The sequence below is a fragment of the Cyrtonyx montezumae genome, unplaced genomic scaffold (assembly GCF_038088225.1).
Source record: "Cyrtonyx montezumae isolate F1298 unplaced genomic scaffold, pur_monq_1.0 scaffold_7, whole genome shotgun sequence".
Classification (NCBI taxonomy): Eukaryota; Metazoa; Chordata; class Aves; order Galliformes; family Odontophoridae; genus Cyrtonyx; species Cyrtonyx montezumae.
The window spans coordinates 33909081-33926376 of record NW_027072078.1 but is presented as its reverse complement, the minus strand read 5'-3'; the positions used below and the strand labels follow the sequence as shown (position 1 = coordinate 33926376).

At 45.1% G+C, this 17296-nt stretch overlaps 1 protein-coding gene across 7 annotated transcripts in view; it reads right to left on the bottom strand.

The window, feature by feature from the left end:
• Nucleotides 1–17296, bottom strand: part of MBD5 (methyl-CpG binding domain protein 5) — a 322289-nt gene that overhangs the window by 203723 nt on the left and 101270 nt on the right. For 6 of the 7 annotated variants that reach the window (XR_010623110.1, XM_065751353.1, XM_065751358.1 and 3 more), the window contains 5 exons: nucleotides 12638–13666; nucleotides 10835–11046; nucleotides 8466–9674; nucleotides 4177–4289; nucleotides 1046–1121 (listed from right to left, as the gene is read on the bottom strand). Coding sequence is in view for 6 of the 7 variants with exons in the window: in XM_065751353.1 (XP_065607425.1) it covers nucleotides 1046–1121; nucleotides 4177–4289; nucleotides 8466–9674; nucleotides 10835–11046; nucleotides 12638–13666 (2639 nt within the window). In the remaining variant the exon portion in view is untranslated. The remainder of the gene's footprint in view (nucleotides 1–1045; nucleotides 1122–4176; nucleotides 4290–8465; nucleotides 9675–10834; nucleotides 11047–12637; nucleotides 13667–17296) is intronic. The other variant, XM_065751357.1, reaches the window with a different exon arrangement.

The following is a 17296-nucleotide window of genomic DNA, read 5'->3' as shown; positions in this document are numbered from 1 at the left end:
CGACCATGTGCTGCTCTTTCACTGGCCCTTCCCAGCAGAAATGATGAGTTAAGCTCATGATCTTGTTTGCACATTTAAAGTGTAACTCATGACTGAACTGAAAAAAATAAAAAAAAAAATGCAAGTCACCAGAAGCAAAATCATCGATTCCCAATGATTGTTTCTAAGGACCATAATTTTCATGGAAATAAATCCTGATAACAAATTTTGGGACCGGATAATTAAAATATAAATCAAGACTAAGCGGTGACACGCAGGCTGGAGGAGCAGCTTGTTGGAATGATGCAGCCATCCATCAGCATGTCCTGCTGCACTGCCTTCCCCTGGGCCGGTCCGTAGCACTGCTAAATGCACTTCACTGATAATAACACTGCTGGGTTTAGATATGAAGGAAACTGGCAGCAGCAGATCCGGCTCTGACATCAAAACTCCATCTCATCTCATGAAGTTCCCAGGTTTCACCAAGAGGTTTGGTTTCGTTATGACTTGTGGCAACCATTAAGAGCTGCTGAATAACTTATTTAATCTTTTGTGGTGCTTCTGAAGTCAGCTCCACGTCTGTAGTTCAGAGCAGATTTCCTTTTATGTACTCCAGTGGCTCCCGTGCAGCCTTACTCACTCTCCCAAGTATGCGTGTGCACACGCATCTCCAGCACAGAGCGCCGGGTGTGGGGACAAACCAATTATTCTGTATTCAAAGAATGAACATGTCAATAATGATATGAATTACCAGTGCTAAGATTGGGGAGGTTGCACTGTGAAACGCTCCTCTGCACTGACCCCACAGCACTGCACCCAGCCTCAAAAAGCGATGCAACGCCGCTCAAGGGAAGCGTCTTTCCCGCCCTTTCACAACGACCACACATTGGCAAAGAGTTTGGCAAAACTACTGACAATACCACATAACTTTTCTGCTCTCAGAAAGGAACCCCGACCAGCAATCCCAGCCCTCAGCAGACACACACACACACACACACACACACACACACACACACACACACACAGAAAAGGGACACGATTATTGCTGTTGAGAAAAGAGACTTACATTCCCAGACATTTTGTCTAGTTCACTCATGGCCTCATGTATAGCAGCTTCTAAATGGTTATTTAGCTTTCCACTTCTAGGAAGAAAAGATTAATGGTATCAGTAAGTCTTAGTAGCAGAAAAACACTTAAAATTAATAATTAAGACATTAACTCGTCAGACACAGTCTGGCATCTGCAGCACCTCCCAGGTTGGTGCAGCACAAGCAGCACCATCGGATCTATAAATAACACGATGGCAGCTGAAGGCTCGTGTGAGAATTACAGAAGGAAAATCAAAGGCAGCACTTCGGCGACAGGTACTGTTAGTTACAGCATCCACAGGACAAATGGCATCGTGGGAACAGGAACCCATCCAGTGCCATCCAGTGCTGGGTGCTCCTTACAGAGCATGGGACAGCCCTCAGACCACGGGACTTGTAAGATGAACTGACACAGACTCACACGAAGCCAGACGTGTCCACGTGGGTTTCTGACTCCCTGCAGCTGTGCTGCTGCAAGAACAAGTGTCAGTTCTGCAATGTGCACGAGTGATGGCACCTTTGGGTGCCATGAATGACAACAGAATATTGTTTGGTAGCAAGGTAACTTCCTGGAAAGGTAATGCAACGATTCCATCTCTCACACAGCCTCATTAATAACTGAACTGCTCAGTTTAATGTCCTTTAGAAGCAGCTTTCAGAGCTCAGATTCCTTATGTAATGGGAAGTTTCTCTGTTAAAGAGAAACTATAAGAAGGATCAAGGTGTACTTTTTCAGTGGGGATGTGGCTTTTTCTTTTCCTTCCCCCCAGAAACTCAATAGAAGTATGGCAAAGCCAAGAACAACTGATGCAACTTCATCTGGGCTGACGTTCATTGTCACTAGCACTAGCAATGAAAGTAATCAAAAGGAACACTACACAGGAGGTTGGTTTCTTCCCTGCTTTTCCTCCTTCATGTGCTGTCTTTGGGTAGGAGCTTGGCTAGACGACTGCTTGAGGTCTCTTCCACCCCCTCTGTGTAATTAACTGCCAGTAGTCCAAACAGCATTTGAAAGTATTTGATATACAAACGATGATATGCAGTCTTAAGAAACTGCTGCTATGCTTTTTTTACTAGCAATACTTCACTATGAAGATGATGAATTGCCTTAAAGCAAACCCACGTTTCAGAAGGGCCCATCACTGAGACATCATTTACAACAGGAAAAACCCTGACAACTGGGGAACCTGACAGATGAGCAGGTGACATCAGGTCGCTGGTGGTCTGAACCAACCTGCATCCACCACTACGTTTGAGGTGAAGAGCTTCAAGTCTTCACAGTATTGTTAAGGTTGGAAAAGACCTCTGGGATCTCCAAACCCAACCAGTGCCACATCCCCACGGCCCTGGGACACCCCCAGGGATGGTGACCCCCAATCCCTGGGCAGCTGTGCCAGTGCCCAACTGCTCTTTTGAGAAGAAATTGTTCCTCATAGGTAGGAATTTTTCCTGATGGTAGGAACACAAGGAATGAAACAACATTTTGAGGATCTGGATGCTAACTCTGCTCTGCTAAAGACACTGAACTCATGCACTGCTAATCCATACTCGATATAAACTTCTCTTGGACTCCTTTGCCTGTGTCCAGCTTGATGTCAGTACCTGGTACGTGTAAGTGCTGGGTACTTATCCACGTGGCAGCAGAAACAGAGTAGTATGCCACGTCTGTTAAATCTAATGGTTAATGTTCCAACATTGTGGACTTGTGTGGAATAAGACACGTGCCCCACAGCAGGCCATAAGGAGGTGAAAAGCTGTTTCAGATACACTCAGCACAGAGCACAGGTCAAAGAGAAGGACCCTCTGCTCCACGAAGAAAGAGCAAAACATTTCAAGCATAAAATACGCAGCAGTAGAAACATGGAGAAAAGCCTGTATGGGCTGTGAATAACCCCAGGAAAAGGGGCACCCATGGCCCCAAACTGCTGGGGGCCCTGCCAGCTGCTGGTTCCTGATGTGCAAGCAATGACACAGAACCCACAGTGCCACAGAACAGCGACTGAGTTCGGTGCAGTTCTGGACAGCCCCTGCCATGTGCTAAATACACCACTGCAAGCAGAAGACGGGAGCTCTTCCTAAATGGCACTGCTTATTCCAGCTTCAGCTCCTCTTCCCATGTGCTGCTGCTGCCCCCTTCCTCACGTCGTGTATTCTGCTGCAGGGAGCAGCAGTAGCTGTTGGTGCCAGCATCCCTGCTGGCTGCGCAGTGCTCGGCCTCACGCTGCACTCAGATACTCTGAGGATGGCGTTGAAATAAACCCAACACTGTCTCTCTGGCGTTAAAAATATTTCTCCTAAGCACCGCATGACATATAAATAGAGGAAAAGCTTGCACCTTAAAAGGAGTTGAGGGCAAATCATTATTTAATTCCTGAAAGTCTATGTTTATTATTCTGAAGACAGCACTGTGAACTGACTGAACCCTCACAGATACAAAGTAATGCGTTTTCACCGCAACAGTAAATAAACACCGCCATCCCAGAATAACTCCAACTCTACTCCTGTCCTTTGACAGCTGTCAAGTTTTTTTTCTCCTAAAGCCAATTTCATTTTCCTTCTTTTTTTTTTGTGTGTACACTTGTGCTTCACCTCCTCACGTTTCCCAGTCTTGCTATCCTTGCATGTTTGTAAACGAAGGGCAAAAGCTGAGATGAAACCAACCAGGTCAGAGGTGTGTGACTGTGCATGGGAGCTGCCAACCTCAGCCAGACCTCACCCGGTGAGAGGAGCTCCTGTGCAATGGGAAACAAGGGAACGGATCCGAATACACGTGGGCTCTGCCTGCAGCAGCAGCAGAGGGAGAGGGCCGAGATAAGAAGGGCAGATCTCGTGAAAAACTGGATTCTCTCAGAGCAGGTTGGATGTCATAACTTTTTTGTGCTGTAAATTAGAATCCCACACATGAAAGCTCAAACAAGCAGGATGACATTTTACAAAGGCTACAGTAAATATCAGAAGATGCAATGAAAATGTAGATATCAAAGATCTCGGATGATTATCACAACCAAGGCATTCAGAAAATTAACTTTTCGGTTCGGCAGACCTGTAAGGCTCCCCAAAAGCACAGTCCCTGGAAGTAAAAGAATGTGATTATTGATCTCACACTTACTTTCTGTTCCTTTTCCTGGCTCGGTTGTAAGCTTCTAGACCTTCTGTTAGTGTCTTCAACTTCTCTGGCTCCACCTGAGTGAAGGTATGAACACCAAACCACATTACCCAGACCTGCAATTACCAAACACTGCTTTTACTTTACTGCTAGACATGCATTACTGCGGAGCCTAAAGTTCACCACATCCATAAGAGACAACTGTCCCAGCAAAGAAGAAATCAGTGTACAGTTACGCACACCCCCTCCGACATGTGTGTACTCATCACCATTTCTCTGTATCCACACTACCATACAAGTATGAAAACACAGCACGCAGGGAAACAAGACTAAGGGAAAGTAATACTTCAGAACCTAGTTTGTCTTTACAGCCTCACGTTCAGTGCTCACTGCACAGACACACCTGGCACCTCTGAGCTCCTCGGATGTGTTCCAGTAGCACTGTGCCTAACGCATGCAGTACACTTCTTACAGATGCCATGACACAGAGGTGTGACATCCCCTCAAATCTGGGGCTGCAGCACTCAGGCCCCAGCCCAGCAGCACTGCTGGCACGCCCATGCTTCAGCTAAAGGCTGCTGGCCTTACGGACACTGGGGAGGGATGGGGAGGGAGCAACGAGCGCTGGTTGCGCACACGGAGAGAAGGACTTCTACCCAGCACTCGCAGTGGCTAACTCATTCACCCAACTTGGGGAAGGTCCTTCCAATTCTTTGTACTTTAACTTCAGGGCTGAGTCAGGAACGAAGCTGGGCTGTGCTGCACAGGACTGCTGAGCTGGTGCCAGAGGCACTGAAACTGCAAACTTCAGTTCTCCTGAAATCTCTCGGAATCGTTATCTTCTGAGCAATAAACCACAGCATCTGAGCACTGCTGCCAGGCAGTGCTGCTGCAAACAACACAGACGTGAAAGAAAACGGATGGCATCGTCTGCGGGACCTTATCATCAAAGCATTATTCCACTCCACTCTCGGTATTGCTTAGATTTGGTTCACAGCCATTTCTGCTTTTAAAAACAACAAAACAAAAGATGTTTAAGATACAAAAGGAAAATGAACTGGTAAATTCCTTCTTTGTCACACCATTACATTTCGCTGAGTTATTTGCATAACTTAACAAGAACCTTACAGAGCATTTGTTTCACGAAGAAGTACACCCTGTCTTTTAACACAAAGCAAATTAAATCCGTACATACAAACTCATTGAGCATGTCTATATACAACCCTGAACGTTAATTTAAACACGACTTGAAACCCAACCTTTCAATTACTAAATAATTCATACATTCCCGATGACACTTGTCTTAGATGTGACAATCTGATGTTAATGAGTGAGCAAGTTGTCAAAACGTCTGCAAATAACAGACACACGTAGAGGGGATTTCACGTTTGGAACTCACGCTGATAACGAAGCTGGGACACACACAGGGAGGCAAGGCTGCTGCTCCCCTGAGTCAGGGCTAACCCAGCACAGGCTGTGCCACTGCTCCCATAAAACGACGCTTGCTTTCAATGCAAGCACTTTGGCACCCGTTCCCTTCCCAACCAGACTTTGTAAAAGTGCAACTGCATACACACGCAGCGCTGGCTGCTGCAAAGCTGCTGAGTTTTTACGGATAAGCAGGAGAGCAGGAAGCACACATGAGGAGAGCACGCCGGGTGCAGACATGCTCTGCTTCGGCAGAGGCAGTGCTCCTGTCTGAGCTCAAGTTCAGCCCTTCATCTCATAGCACCTCTGCAGAAATCGCTGTGTAAAAATGTATTTTTCAAACCGAGCAGAATTAAACGGTGGTAATGTGATCATCCTGATGCTTTACACCTGAAACTGTACTGTGAGACAGTGCTGGCACGGTCACTCAAGCTGTACAGCACCCTTAGCCACGATATTCAGACATATATATGGTGAATACAGACGGGTATATACGGGACACACTGCAGAGCTCTGTACACGTCCACCATTAGGTGTATAAGAAAGTTCAAATGTACATAACTGCATGAAGAGTTTGATTAAAAAAGGACTCGTGTTATGTTACAAAAAAAGAATATCCTCCTGATGGGAATTTAGTGACAGCACAAGAGTAAAACAGAAGCAAAGCCACCCCCACCTGCCAGCACCTCTCTGAAGCAGCACCGAATGGCCAACGAAACACATCAGCAACTGCAACAGATACGCTGGCACTCATCACATCACATGCCTTCATTTCCAATAACACATTCCAATACCAAATAATACATACAGACTGGATTTCCAGGACACTGATAAATCACACCTATTATTATCTTTAGCACTAGAAAAGCTCAGCTTCCTTAGGGAAATATCTATACAGGTTGATAAAAGCCCAACGTTGTGTGCCAGTCTATCAAGAACGTTCAGAAGCCAAGTTGTCACGAAGCACCAAAAACCTGTTTGTCCTACTGAAAACTCTTTAGCACCGGGCACTAATTAGCTCCAAAATCTGAGAAAATTACGCTGTGTTATCACAGAGAAGAGGCTGAATGTCAGCGTGGTTCCTGGGCTCAAAACAGTGGATATTATGCAACTACAAAGCCCTCTGTTGAAATGCTGCTTTTAAGGCCATTTTATATGCTGCATCTATTGCAGCAAAAAGCAAAAAGCCCCAGAAGGAAAGCAGCAGCACCTCCCCAGTCGGACAGCTCTGCTCAGGCACAGCAGAGCTGACGGAGGCCCCGTGGGGGTCACACTGTGCATGAGTTCCTCGTTCAGCTGGAAACACAACTACTGCCCAGCACATGCACATGTTCACACTTCTTTTTGACTCTTTCGTATCTCCCCGTATCCCACAACTCAACCCGCAGTGACCTCTGAGCGGTCGCTCGCTCTGTACTTGCTGCTGGAGAGGAGGCATATACATGTTTAGCTATCACTAAATGAAAGGCCTTCTGATGGGAGAGGTGATCCACGGGCCTTCCTGGTGAAGAACATGAGCCAGTCCCTCTGCTGCATCCCCACGCGCTCGACGGCGCTGCGTCAGCAGCAACGCGGCTCTTCCGTGGCGTAGAAGGATCCATGCACTGCTTTGCTGTTGGCTGTGCTTCAGTGTACAACACAATATTACACTACACAGTATGTTTACATAATGCACATTCAAGATAAAGGGAGTGTGTTTTCACAGAAGGCAATCATACGTCCTCGTAACCACAAACTGGGAGTCAAGCTAAAAATGGCTGAGGAATGCGAATGAAAAAACAAAACAAAACAACAATCCAGCTTTCTGTGAAAGTTATCAAAAATAAGCTTTTAAAATACATCAAAACAGTCTTATTAAAATGGATATGCAATTAGTTTTGTGAAGCTCACAGAAATGCACACGTGGATCACACGTGCAGTGTAAGAATGGTATTCACTGTTCCTCTGGGACAGCGACACCGCTCACCTCCCCATTTGTGCAGCCTCAGTCTTTCCCAGTTTGTGACCTACCTCGTGACTATTGTCATGCAATCCACCAGGCAGGAGTACGTGAAAAGATGTAATTTTCAAGTGGTTTCCTTTCTTTGTGCCAGGAGAAAAGTATTTTGTGAGCTCTTTCTTTTCTCCTTACTTATTTCTTAAATTTGCATTTTTTTCTTTCAAATTGGCACTTAGAAAACATTTACATATGGAAGATATGAAACAGATTAGGAAAACCACAAAACTGTAGTTCGATACACCTAGTGGAGACTAGAATTTGAAATATTTATCATACATTCTCTGACAAGCACGCAATTAGTGCCCCAAACCCTGGATTTTACAACAAAAAAGCAAATTAAAATGCTTCCCCTGCTGTAAGATCCTGCAGACCTCCTCTCAGCACAGAAGTACCCGTGCATTTCACCCCGGAGCGTACGTGTCACTCAGCAAGGTTTGACTTATCACAGACTCTTCCCTCTGATTAGATCACAGTTTTCCTTTTTGCAGTTTCCACCACTTTCAGATGCACCCATATTCCCTACACATTCCGTCTGTTTCTCTGGACACAACTGTAGCTATAGACACACTGTTAGGCCAACATTTTTTCTTGAAGGTATCTCTTGTGTAGCAAGCCCTTGGTGCACAAACCAGCTAGGGAAGCATAACCAGGCCAAAATAAAGGTCTATTTCTCAGACAACTACGGTATAAATTGAGTTCTGCAAGCTATAGCATGAAGAAAAAGCAAATTGTACCATTAAAATAAGACATAGAAAAAAAGAAAAGACCCGAGATAAAGGTCTGATACACATCTGTATAGGCATTAGAGCACGCGTGCATGTAAACAGATAGATAGAGAGATATGTGCAGATATATATAAATATACCTTCCCCTCCTCTGCGTTTTGTTGACATGAATTGTGAACGTCTTCTTCTCTTACTAGTTTTCCAGGCCATGAAGTCAGTCCTTTGATTTGGCCCCAGACCAAGTCGCCAACATTAAACGTCCTTGGCCTGTAATGTATCAGCTCATTTGAAGAAGGGGAATCTGGATTCCTTAGGTCATCTTCACTACTGATGCTTTTAGCATCTGAAGGGCTAGGCACACACCCATTAATGCTTTTGGCATTAAAATCTCCATTGTAATGGATGTAGTCTTTAACTAACGAACTTTCCAAACTATTTGAGGAACTTGGAGATTGCTCTTCCAGAATCAGGTCTTGTTTAGAAGTGTTCAGCAATTCCCCGTATCCTCTGTTCTGCTGAGGCCTATTTCCATTTATGTGTGCACATCGTTCCACAGTGTTCTCCAGTCTTTCCTTAAAACTCATCATAGTTCTTTTGTAATTGTTATACCTGAAATTCTCCTCTAACATTTTATCACTTTGACAGTTCCGCTGTGATAACAGTATCTGATGCTGCTCGCCTTGCAGTAATGGCAGTGTGGAGATGTTGTTGGGCCTTTCGTGACAAGGACTACTATGGATATGGGTGGAGTGGTCTAGGAACTCCTCACATTTCCACCTACTTATCTCACCAACAGGACTTTGCTCCCCTTCCCACTGTTTTTTGGGTGTGTTACAACTTGTTGACTTGTAATATTCATACCCGTCCCCTTCACTTGAATTTTTACCATGCTCTGAATTCTTCAGTACTCGCGTTCCTCTAGTGTTTCTTATCCTACCTTCATGATCAGAAACAGCAAAGTTTCTTCCATGGATTACTGCACTGACAGCACTGGAGAGATTTAGCGGGTCACCAATTGAGGCTGTGAAGGCACTCATGGCACTCAAAGCTGGAATGGGACTCATCTGTGTTGTACTGCTAACAGCGGTGGTGATCACTACTTGCATTCCCTTGCTTGCAGCATCAACGACTGCTTTGTAGATCGCATCCACTGAGGTATCACCCTGAGCAGTGACACTGAGGTTATCCTTTGCCTGTTGACCAAGAGATGGTTCAGTTCTTTGCTGCAAATCACAAGATGTTTCTTGGAAAGGAGGAAGCATAGCGTTGGAGCTCTCAGCAACGGGTGCCATTCCCAACTGAGTGATCATTCTTTTGTTTAGGGCAGCAGCGTCTTCCTGCATTCTCACCTGAAAGAAGTAGAGAGAAAGATGGAAATTGCTACCGTGCTTAAAATGCCACTTCAACAGAAAACTGTCGCACTTTAATTAGGAAAAAATGGAAATGATACAACCTACCGCTGAGCCTACGTTTTCAACTCCTTTCTCAGAGTCTCTTTAGAGGCTCCCACCTTTTCTCTCCCAAATCTTCCACACCACCACAAAGAACTTCAATATTTCTGTTCTCAACTGCTCTCTTTTGTCCCTTTTCAGGCCCCCTCATTTTCTCTGGCCCTTATTACCAGCTGTTCCCATGGGCTTCCTGTGCATCCCTCTTTCAGTTCCTGGAATGTAGGCCATCCGATGGGTGAGCCCTTCTATTCCCTGCCTTTCAATCACGTGCTTCCATCATGGGATGCCTTTACTTCATCCCCCTGCAAACCACGCCCTCGCCCCTTAGTACTGCATCTGTACTGTCAGGCATGGCCACTGCAAACTGTAACCTTCAGATGGAAGGAACTGCGCTGTGCTATTTCTTGTCACACGTGAGAAGAACTATTTTGGTTGCTATGCCTCCTGTCAGTTTGTTAGTTGAGCACTGCATGATGAAGAACTATTCAGGAGGGTAGCGGAGAGGTATTGTTGTTGTTGCACAATTTGTCACTGCACCTTCACTGCCATCCCTGGCTCTGTCAGTACGTAAAATCTGCATCCAAGCCAGCTCTCCCATTACTTTTAGTGGGAACGGATGAGAGGACAGGGGCACAGTCACCAATAATCATTTACGTTTCTGATTACTGTAGAGCGATATCAACATTTCCTCCTCATCTCTGAATTGCAGAGTGGTCTAAAAGGGAATTTATGACCCTTTCTTTCAGAAAGGAAGACAATGTTGCTGAAAAGGCACAGTAATTGTCAGGACAAGCATCTCCCATTCCTTTTCCAATACACTGAGCATAACTGTTTCCAAAGAAACCATACCCAATTTCTAAGGAGGAAGGTATCAAATTTCAACACAGGTGTTACTGACTTCCAAAACTCAAAGACTACTGGAAGAGGCAAGCAGTTGTGTACATCACATTGTCTTAAATATTCAGCAAAAAAAAATAAATATCAAACTACGGAGGATACGATTCTGCCTCCTGAGACTTGCACGTTTGTTTGAACACCGATTTCATTTTGCTTTCTACCTGGAAATTTTGGAACAGACATGCCATGGGGTTTGGGTTGTTAGCTGGGCCAGGAACTGGGGGCTGGCCTTGAAAGCCCTGCATGCTCTGATACCCCTGGAGAAGGTGCTGCTGCTGCTGATTTGAAGGAAACATCTGATTGTTGTTTAATAGTGACTGGAGATGACTCAGCTGATGGTTATTCAAAGTAGTGTTTATAGATGACATGTCACCTGGAATTCAAACACAGGGAAACGTAAGTCAGTACAGTTTTAACAATCAGGGGGATTTTCCTTGACTCAAATTTCAACTGACTGCTAAGCAAATGCCCCTGCAAAACCACACTTCTCCCCTTCAATCTTCTACGGAATGGTCCTCAAGGCATGTGTCTCCTACTCTTTATTCCTTTCTTTCTTCAGTATTGCTTCTTTTGCACGTCACATCTATCTGGACTCTTTCTAAAGGTTCCTGACATGCCTATCTTTGCCTTTGGAATGGTACGCAGCCAAGTATGGCAGAGTGAGCTTCTACAGCATTCGGTGTCTTGAAATCTTACTCTTAGTCTCCAAAGAGTGACTGCTTCAAACAGTACTGAGGTGGTGAGGGGGGGAGAGGAGGAGGAGGAGAGAGAGAGAGAAAAAGAGAAAACGATTTAAAAATCCCAACAAAACTCTTTGTTTCATTAACTATGACAAAACGATGTGATCTAATCACAAATGAGCAAAGGCTTTTTGGCTCACAGACATGTCAGTCCACACTCCAAACAATTCCCTACTGCATTAGCATTCAGTGTAACATGAAAATCTCACTGTACACAACAGTTCTGGTGTCAGTAGCATAAGTATACGTGGCTACAAAGTAATAGAGCTTAAAGACGTATCAATACACTAGCTGGTTCTTTTAATATGAAGTTCATGTTTTTCTTAAAACTTGCACTCGCTCAATCATGGGTTAGCTGTACGTTATGTGACAAAGGTAAAGGAGGGTTGAGTTCCCAGAAGCCATTTAGCAGGTAGGCATGAGGTGTTCAATTCCAAACTTATCAGCTCTGCCATTCTTTTTTCCTCCTCCTACTGGATTTATGAGTTTATGTAGACCGAACAACAGAGGAGTACTATCTACACTACATGTTCTAGGTAAAATCCATCAAAAGACATAGGTGAAAACCTTATATTTAAGGACTTTACCACCTGGTTTGTGATGCTGGTGCTGTCAGTGAAATACCCTGGCTATCGGAGCTCCAAGATAAAGTTAAAAACAAAACACCAGAGAAATGTGAAAACAGAAATGCACAACCAAGGGCTCTAAGGGCAGCCTTCTTCTCCAAACTTGCAAAGCATTCGTTGGAGTGCGTATTTACCTTCCAGGCAGTGTGCTGTCTGATGGTTTTTGGCACTTCTGATTCATTTGGAAAGCAGCCCTTGGCCGTTTCTCACCTACTGCACAGCTACTCGTACTAACCCTGTGATGCCACACGCACTTGAAAGGAAGCACTGCATCTCAGAGATGCACCTATGCTTTAAGACTTGAAAAATGAACCAAGCCCAATTGCTTAGAGAATTGCAAGGTGTATGCAGTCGGTCTCGGTGGCATCAGAATTAAGAATAGAATACGAAATTAATTTCCAAAAGCAGCATTAAATATTACTGAATGAAATTAAAATGTAGTTCAAATGCCTTACAGTAGCAGTTCTAAACAAGCTGTAACATACAAAAGCCTTATAAAATAAAGTGTAATCTTTAGAAGTAGAAACTAGAATCAGAAATTCCCCCACCCCACCCCTCTTTTCTTTTCCTTTTATATCTGTGAAGAAATTGAACTTACCAAGCAGACCTGTCCCCAGTAGAGGGTTAAGTAGCTGTGGCACCACAGAGTTACTGTTGAGTTTAGCTGGACCAGATGTATTCCCAGCATTATTAGATATGTTCAGCAATGTTTCTGCCATTGACACCACTGCTGTCCCACCACCCAGGGTTGAGACAGACAGTGCTGCCACTGCTGATGATGTAGTGGTTGTGGTAGTGGTTGCTTGGGAGGAGGTGGCTATGGAAACCTCTGGATGATTAGCGGTGTTGCCCGATGCAGAGTTCAGGACACCTCCCACCAGCTGGGGATTCAAGGCCATTAATGCTGAGGCCCCAGAGACAGCTGGGAGGAGCAGGGGGTTAGAAGTAGTGTCAGTGCCTGAAAAGCTTGGTAAAGGGTTCCCCAAGGGGTTGCTTAAAAGGGTCTCAACCCTGTTGCTTTCTGACTGATTGCTTGGCAAATGGTCAGGTGGGGCTGTCATCTGTGTTACTGAGGGCAAAGGGTTATTTTGCTGTTGCAACAAATCTGAGATGGTCAGATTGAAAGATGGTAGGGGAAGCATGGCAGCTGCTTGGGCTTGGTTCTGGAGGAGGGTTGCTAGAAGCTGAAAATGAACAGGCTGTAATACCTGCCCATCCACGTCACTGGAGAGAAAAGCTAAAGCAGCATTTACATTCGGGTTGAGAAAACCTAAAGGGTTGAGGTTGACCTCAGACTTGCCTTCTCCTGCTGAAGGCTGTAGTATATTTAATAGATTCTGGCTTAGGAGATGTTGCTGATTCACTGGCAAAGAGATAGGCAGAGAACTGAGGAGGTTTTGATTCAAAGAAGGTGGAAGATTGTTGTTTGAAGAGCTGTTCTGCGGGAAATGAAGCGAGTGTTCGTGGCCAGCGAAAGGGAAATCACCCCCAATGGGCAGCTGGCTCTGAAGCGGGTTCCCAGCTGCAGTAGTGACTATAACACCGTCCTGAAGAACAGATGTTGTCTTTGTGATGGCAGGTTGGCTGGTGCCAGCTATGGCTATTGATGACGACGGTCCTGAACCCCCTGCAAGGCAAAGGAACAAAAACATTAATGGTACGCGGCCTGCAGGGACACCCGAGTCACACAGTAACTAGATCCATCCAAAAGAGCAATGCTGGATACCCACGCACAGGGAAGAAAATGCTTTGGGCATCAAAACTTAAATTACAACAGAATCTGCCATCGGCTACTTCGTGTACTGTGCACATCTCACCAGGAACGCCTTAACACGCTCACACTCCTCTTACACCTCTTTGAACGGGGACTGAAGAGGACTCCATTCATGACGTGCACTGATGGGTGCACAACTGAAAGCAGTCATAACTCCCTTTACATCACAGTGGACCAATAACAAATTAACTACTAGGATGAAAGACCAAGGTGAGACACGGATGATGTTCAGTGAAAAGTAAATGACCCAAGTGCAGCTGTGAAACTTATGCTCTTCTGAGAGAGTACTGAACAAGTGAAATGGCTTTGGACCACACCTTTCTACTGTATTCATTGTAGTTCACTGGAGAACAAACATTAAAAACGTGTATGGAAATTATATCAAAAAAGTACAATATGGCATAAGTGTTGAACTGTGGTTCTGATGCAATAAAACTACAAACAAAGCTGATACCAAAACACACTGATATCAGAAGGTATCATCTGTCATTTTTCTAAACAAATACTAGTTAAGAAGGGATTTGCAACTACGCTTCCAACTGGCACAAACAGAATCCAAACTTTATGAGACTTTTAGCTTAAAATACCCTTTTTTTCAAGTGCTGTGTCATGCTGACTGCTCAAAAAGGTGCACAGTCAGCACAGTTCACGAGGCATTGCACTGAACCCGTGAGAAGAAAGACCACACACACTCCTGCAGGTACCACTGTGACACTTCTATAAAGGAATTAGATAATAAATTAACAAAAGACGAAGTATGAACAAATTGCAACCATAAAGCACGGGATATCCTGCTCTGCTGTGAGGGGAAGCATGTTAACAAAGCAATAAAACCAGTTCTGTGACAAGCACGTTTCTCAAGGCAGCTGCCTGTAACTCAGAACAGATCAGGACTTGAGGATAACAAAGCAATCCATGCGCTGAAAATGAACACCCCACTGCAGTCAGTCCCACGGATGGCTCTGCACTGATGAAAAGCTGCTAACAAGGTAAGCTGCTCTGAAACTATTCAACATCAATATGAACACTGTAATTGCAAGGCTATTGGTGTAAGTACTCAAAGCTACAGCCATGGCTGTGAGTCTGCACATCGTGGGGCCAAGGCCTCTGACAGTCTCCAGTACAGAACATGACAGGAAAAGGAAGGCTCTCTCAGGCATCAGAGCTACCGAGACGTTCCCAAAACGACTTTTCTGTGTATGCACAGAGTCCTGGGAGTACTGCTGCCTTTGTGAAGAAGCCACACACATGGACTGAAGCACCAGAAGAGAGTTTCTGGATCCCTTCCAGAACAGCATCTCCGCTGAGCCAACATCAGATGAAGAGGTACGTGCACACTCATCCTCACCAAAGCCTAGTGCTGCTGGACAGCTTCTCCATGGTTGGCCCCAAATCAAAAGAGCATCTGAGTTAACTTTTTCCCTTCCAAAAGATGGAGAGCTTCCATAATTGTGATTCAGCAGCCCCGTTTGGCTCACAAGGAGAAAAAAGCAATGGCCCACACCACAAGTGTGAAGATGTGAACAGGTCAGCGAAGCAGCAAGGAAAAAAGCCACGTACCTCATCAAAGTGCCTGTGGGAAGTACTGCCAGCATGACAGAAGCAAAGTCCTAATAAGTCTGCCCTTTCAACTGGGCAGTAGTAACTGCAATGTAGAATTGACTCAGCTGTCCTTTGAGGTCTGACTCTCATCCACAGTGATACGTGGGCTATAAAAATGCGGCATTTGCTGGGAGTTTCAAAGAGGGAAGGCTGACAGTGAAGACCAGACATAGCTGTCAGCTGAAAAAAACCCTTTGCATACAAGCTGCCTTGCTCTGCCAGGATGCCCAGAAAGCAGGGCTGTAATAACCCGACCATTTCCATTCTCTTCAGCCCTGAGGACAGGCAGAAGAAAAGGCGACCGCAGCACAGAACTCCAACAGAGAGAACGAAATGCTGCCTTAGTGCTGTACCCACAACCCAGTGACAGTTAGGATGTTTTGATGAGAAATGTGAATGGGAGTCCAGAGCCAAAGGGAAATCACAAGCTTCCTAAAAACGTGGTGTTCTAAATGCTGGATACCCAGGGCAGGCTGTTAGCTCAGAAACAGGAGTCCTCGCTAATCAGAAGCTCTTAAGAGTAAATGCAGAGTGAAACAAAGATGGAAGAGTTGCACTACAAGTCATTAAAGCCCAAGATGAGGGCAGGCTTTCAACTCTCACAGACACAGACGTCTGCAGAACTTCTTCTGCCTGTGGCTGAGAGAAAGGGACTGTCTTTGTAATGCACCGAGAGCTAAAACTCCATTCTCCTCCTAGAAGTTCAAACAAATGCTTTGGGAATAAATTGATATGAAATTGAATAGGATATACATTTTTACAATCCTCCCCTTGTGTACAAGGGACAAGACTGTGCTCTTCTGCCCCCAGCTGCAGGACTGTGCCATCACTGCAGTGACTGAACGTGTTACTGCGGCTTCCACTGCCTCAGTGCTGTATGAACACATACATGTGTCCTCCAACAAAACAGCTGAAATGCTGGCCCCATTCTTAAGTGGATTTTCCAAGCTCTTGCTTTAATGTAATATATATGTAAGGATGATAATCACTCAGGACTACAGCATGAGGTCTCTGCATCCTCTGAACACAGACTAAACCATGGCCGAGCCCAGGGCAGAACGCCCAGAGCAGTTCCCAGGACAACAGAAATGCTTAAAACGAGGAATCCTAAGTGCCTGAATGAATTGCAATCTTTGTTCTTTTTATTGTCCTTGTGTGTTCTGACTTCTCTTCTACATTTTATCATCAGTTCTGCTTAAAAAAATGATTTGGGGAAAGCTGCTCTCATGTGTGCAGCTTTTAACAGAAAGCAGCAGCAGATTCCTAGTGAAAACAAACCTTAACACACAACAGCACACAAACTAAGGAACAGTTCTCAGTATTTTCCCATTCAGCCTTATCTCTTCCATTATCATCCCCCCAGAGAGATGCACTGCCTTTTATTTCTTTTTCAAGTTTGGGAAAGTAGAAGTCCAACAAAATGCACTCTTTCCCGCAACAGCTCCCTTAATCCTAACCCTAACCCTAACCTTAACCCTGCCCCTACCCCGCAGCCTCCAGCAAGTCCTGTGGCTGCCCCCTGCAAAAGAGCATCTTCAGAAGATGCACAGCACTAACTGCATGCAGGGAGTCTCATATAATTAAATGACTTTTGTCCACAATCACGTGAGAGCACTCATTCTCCCGCATTAAAGCACAGCTGTTACCTTTCTGTTGGTCTCACAGGTAGCATGACTGAGGCTCACACAGCAGCCAGAAGGGCCCAAACTGCAGGCATGCTCGGAGGACAGCTGATGTGCACCAATGGTATCAAGTCTGGGTGAAGAGGAAGATGAGGGAGGTCGTGCTAATGTGAAGGTGCTCATCTCAGGTATGGGAACAGGACATGCAGAAGCCAGAACTTCTGGTCTTCACTCTCCAAAACAAAACCAACCCAGCACA